General features: G+C 31.6%; 1 protein-coding gene across 1 annotated transcript; it reads left to right on the top strand.

The window, feature by feature from the left end:
- The first annotated feature begins 2,905 nt into the window (after positions 1-2,905).
- On the top strand, positions 2,906-4,285 carry LOC131600212 (MYB-like transcription factor EOBI). Its single transcript, XM_058872405.1, has 3 exons — positions 2,906-3,188; positions 3,455-3,584; positions 3,674-4,285. Exons 1-3 carry the CDS (start codon positions 3,029-3,031, stop codon positions 4,122-4,124), a joined length of 741 nt encoding a protein of 246 aa, XP_058728388.1. The 5' UTR covers positions 2,906-3,028; the 3' UTR covers positions 4,125-4,285.
- The last annotated feature ends 437 nt before the right edge of the window (positions 4,286-4,722 follow it).

Genomic DNA, 4,722 nt, shown 5'->3' with positions numbered 1-4,722 from the left:
TCACCTTGTTCTTCATCTAGGGACTTCTGTTGATAAACCAATATTTTATTCCAGTCATGTGTGATGAGCAGCATGAATCTAAGTACCATTGGTCATTGAATCTTTCTTCATCTTTCGTTGTGTCCATCAACAACACTTCTTCTTCTTCTTATTATTATTATTATTATTATTCTACTTCTTTTTCTTCTTCTTCTTCTTCTTCTTCTTCTTCGTGTTTTGCAAGTCTTGCATCACTTTTTTTTATTCTTATTTTGTTATCAGGACAATCACTAGCATATGACCATGCTTTTTACAATTGAAGCACCGAATATGGCTCTTATTAGGTTTTCGTCCACCACCTTTTCCTCTTCCTACAACATCATCTCTGTGATTGCTTTGGTTAGAGGGATTTCTTTGGTTCCATGAAATTCCTTCATGTTGGTTACCTCTACCATTAGAATTGTTGTAACCTCCTCTAACTTTGTTGTTATTCCATCTTCCTTTGTCTTTTTTTTTTGCTGATTGTGCATGCAATGCTACATCATCTTTTGTCTTGCTTGCAGGTCTTCCAGCCATTCTTTGTTCATGAGATTCAAGCATCTCTTGAAGCTCTTCTTGTGTCACGCATGACATATCCTTCTATTCTTCTATGGATACAACCACATTAGTGAGTGTTGGAAGTAATGACCTCAAAATCTTTGCAACTATTGATTTTGATGTCAACACTTTTTCACACATCTTGATTTGATTAACCAGTCTTGTTACCATAGCGAAGAAATCGGTGCCACTTTCACTTTCTTCCATCTGAAGTAACTTATACGTTCTTTTGGGAGTTTGTAATCCCATCTCTTTCACCTTCTCAGTACCTCCAAAAAATATCTCCCGGATGTCTCATGCTTCCTTCGATGTGTCTACATCACCAACTTTCTCAAAGTTGTCTGAATCAACACATTGATGAATTATAAAGAGAGCTTTATAATCTATCTTCCTCCAATCTTTATGGGCATCCTTTTGTTCATCCGTAGCATTTTCGCTAATTGGTGTTACTCCATTCTACATAAGATCCCAAACGTCTTGATAGAAGAAGACAACCTTCATCTTCTTACACTAATTATCGTAATTCTTGCCCATTCAAGATGAGAAGATTTGTTGGAAAATACTCGTTTGGATGAGAAGTCATTGCTATGTACTTCCCAAGAATCACAATCAGGGCTCTAGATGCTAGATGTGGGAATCAATCTTGATAGAACAAGATTCAACCACTTTTTTGATTGATTCAAAATTCTCGTTCTTCATTCTTCGCACAATGATTTGAAGAGAGGAGATAGTTTGAAAGAGAAAAGAGGAAGAAAAGATGAAATTAAGGTTTTGAGAGATGAGAAGAAGAATATATTTATTAATTCTACTGAATACAAAGTTTCTCTCTGTCTAAGTTCACAACTGTGAATTTTCTCTATCTCATCTCATAACAAACAATACGTGTCCTTCTATTTATAATGAGATTACTTGTACATCAAGCCGTCTCAAACTAACTAACTGCCTTACTAACATTGACAGACTGTATTCGACTCCCTGTCGAATACACACTTCTTCGACTTGTTGTATTCGACTTTTAATCGAATACACACAACTTAACTACTACAAACTATATTCGACCTTCTGTCGAGTACATATAAATTCGACTATTATAAACTAAATTCAAACTCTATCAATACCTTACTACTTCGACTCAGTTGAATTTACCAACATACTTAACCCAAAAAGTTACTTATTTAAACGAATTTACACACCATCTTATGAAAGATGGTCAAATAAGAGTAATTAAGTGTCTCTTTGCTTTTGAGTTAGAAAGCTGGATTTGAAACTTCACAAAATCGACTTAAAAAGTGCATTGAGACACTAGAAAACAATAGTCCTAAACGAGTTTATCCAAACAGGCAATAAGTATTGAAGCAATAATTATAATTTTTTAATACAAACAATAGTTTATTTATCATCGCATACATTAGATTAAAAGTACTGTGATTAATGGATCCGGACATATAAATATATATAAAATATTTAGCCCATTGTGTCCAGATGCAAAGCCCTAGTGACAGGTGTCCTCATACATATCAAATTCTCACTTTAGTATCAATTTTGTTTTATTCTTAATCTTAGCTTAACATGTCACCTAATAGCTTAATACATTATTCAATTTCTAAATTTTTGCTTATTTTATTATACATGGCATTCTATTACTGATTCATCTCAATTTTCCAACCCCTTGATCGGCACAACATTTTTCTTGATGATATGGATTTCTCTAAAAGCCTAAACAGCATAAAAATTTATATTAATTAACATGTATGTAAAAGTCCGCTTAAAAAACGAGATGGACGGAACGGTCATATTAAAAGGTGAGAGTCTAAAACTTTGACTCGCTCTACTCTAAAATGCAGGCAAAACAGACATGTTCAACTGATCGGACCTGTTTTATCACCTTTAATCACAACTATATATTTAATTAAATCACTCTTTTATTTGTGATAAAAAAAAAAAAAACACTCTTTTATTTTAATTTTTTTTAATAACATAATGAATTGATAGTTTTTTATTAAATAACAATATAAAATCATTTTACAGTGTGAATACATATCTATTAAACTCTTAATTTATAAAGAGAGAGAGAGAGACTGATGATATATTTTTGTAATACTAAAATATATACTAAAAGATCATTAGATGATTTTTTTTTTTTTAATATTCAAAATTGGAGTATTATGTATAGAGAGAAGCTAATGATATTCTGGTCAATTGACAATCAATGAAAAAATATAGTCACTTGCACACCCTTTTGTTAATTAATATTAACTAATGTTACCATAAACAGTGTAAAGGTAGCGAAAAAGATTATAAGAAGTGACATTTGATTTAGTGAAGGCAAACCTACAAGTATAAATATGCAACAATCACTAAACCAAAAAGCATTGCAACATAAATTGGAACACAACAAAAAACTTTTATCAAAGCACATACAAAAAAGTTTGAAACTATTAACAAATTCTGCATGTATTGGGGTGGAGTTATGGCTGGCCAAATTGGTCATGGTATGATGGAGGAAGATGTATGGAGAAAAGGACCCTGGACTGCTGAAGAAGATAGGTTGCTTATTGAGTATGTTAGGCTGCATGGTGAAGGTAGATGGAACTCTGTTGCTAGACTTACAGGTAGTTACAACTTACAACTCTATTTGCTTTCAATTTGTATGATACAATTATGATCTATCAAACACGGATATTAACACTGACACGTTGACACTGATAATAATTTTAAAAAATAAATAAATTAAATGTAATCACGAATATTCGTGTCAATTTCAGACACGGATACTGACACAGATACCTTTAATACAAATGTGTTGGCGCTCAAGAGGTTATGATAAATATATTTATCTTGAAATTGTAATTTAATTGTTTCCTGTTCTTGTTAACAGGATTGAAAAGGAATGGAAAGAGTTGCAGATTGAGATGGGTGAATTATCTTAGGCCTGATCTCAAAAGGGGTCAAATAACACCTCAAGAAGAGAACATAATTCTAGAGCTTCATGCTAGGTGGGGAAACAGGTAAAAAATATTTATTCCTCGGAACATTTCTGAACAAAGACGTGTCTGTTTTTTAACCAAGAACTTGACGATTAAATGAAAATTTTCAGATGGTCAACAATTGCAAGAAGCTTACCAGGAAGAACAGATAATGAAATAAAAAATTACTGGAGGACTCATTTCAAGAAAAAGGCAAAAAGACCATCTGATGCTGCCGAAAAGGCGAAAAACCGAATCATGAGGAAGCAGTTATTTCATCATCAACAACAACTGTTAAATCAGCAGCAGCAGCAACAACTTCAATTCAACTTGGACATTTCCAAGTTTGAAGAAAATAATAATAGATTTCCTTATATATCTCAAACTAGACAAGAAATGTTGAACAACATTTGTCCAAACACAACAGAAGAACAGGGAAACTTTATGCTCAATGGAAATTATTCTGTGCCAGATTCTTCAACAGATGAAAATTTGTGGGATGGTATGTGGAATTTGGATGATGTTCAAGGAAATTTCAGTAACAAAACTGGTTTATATAATTTAGTTGCTCCTTATTGCTAGTCTTATTTTGGTTGAGGAAATTTATAATTAAGTACTTTTAGTTTTAGTTTAAGTTATAGTTTTGATATAAGGCTCCAAAAACCATGAGCTTTGGATTTGTAGCATAAGGTGTGTAGTTGAGTTAGTTGTCAATAAAGTGTCTCAGTTTTGCTTCTAAAACTTATGAGTTTTTCTTTTCTTTTTTAATTATTTATTATTTACTGTTTGTTATTATTTTCTCAGTTCTAATATCAAATATTGCATTAGACAATTTCACATTAATTAAGACATTATAATAAGAGGAATGCTAGCCTTACACCCCAATTTGACAGTACACCGTATACAAATACCATACAATTCACTTTTACTTTATTTTATTATTTTTTGTGCATTGAAAATTGAATCAAAGGCAAAATATTGTATACAATTACGGTGTAAAAGGGATTTGATGTTACAATATGGTGTAAATATAGCATTCCTCTTATAATAAATGAAAGAGAAAAGGGAATAGTTGATTTAGTAGATCGTTAAGTACTGAAATATTTTTGTGTAAAAAAATGTATTGGAATATTTTATTATTATAAATATAGAATAAAAATAGTAAATTATGAGGGAAGCA

The sequence above is a fragment of the Vicia villosa genome, linkage group LG4 (genome assembly GCF_029867415.1).
Source record: "Vicia villosa cultivar HV-30 ecotype Madison, WI linkage group LG4, Vvil1.0, whole genome shotgun sequence".
Taxonomy (NCBI): Eukaryota; Viridiplantae; Streptophyta; class Magnoliopsida; order Fabales; family Fabaceae; genus Vicia; species Vicia villosa.
This window is presented reverse-complemented; position numbering and strand designations above follow the sequence as displayed.

What these genes read in the sequence shown, in the direction of transcription:
- LOC131600212 (XM_058872405.1), top strand. Translation starts at nt 3,029, where the DNA reads ATGTATTGGGGTGGAGTTATGGCTGGCCAAATTGGTCATGGTATGATG. An exon ending in CTCTGTTGCTAGACTTACAG is followed by an intron (nt 3,189 to 3,454) that starts GTAGTTACAACT and finishes TCTTGTTAACAG; the next exon opens with GATTGAAAAGGAATGGAAAG. An exon ending in CATGCTAGGTGGGGAAACAG is followed by an intron (nt 3,585 to 3,673) that starts GTAAAAAATATT and finishes GAAAATTTTCAG; the next exon opens with ATGGTCAACAATTGCAAGAA.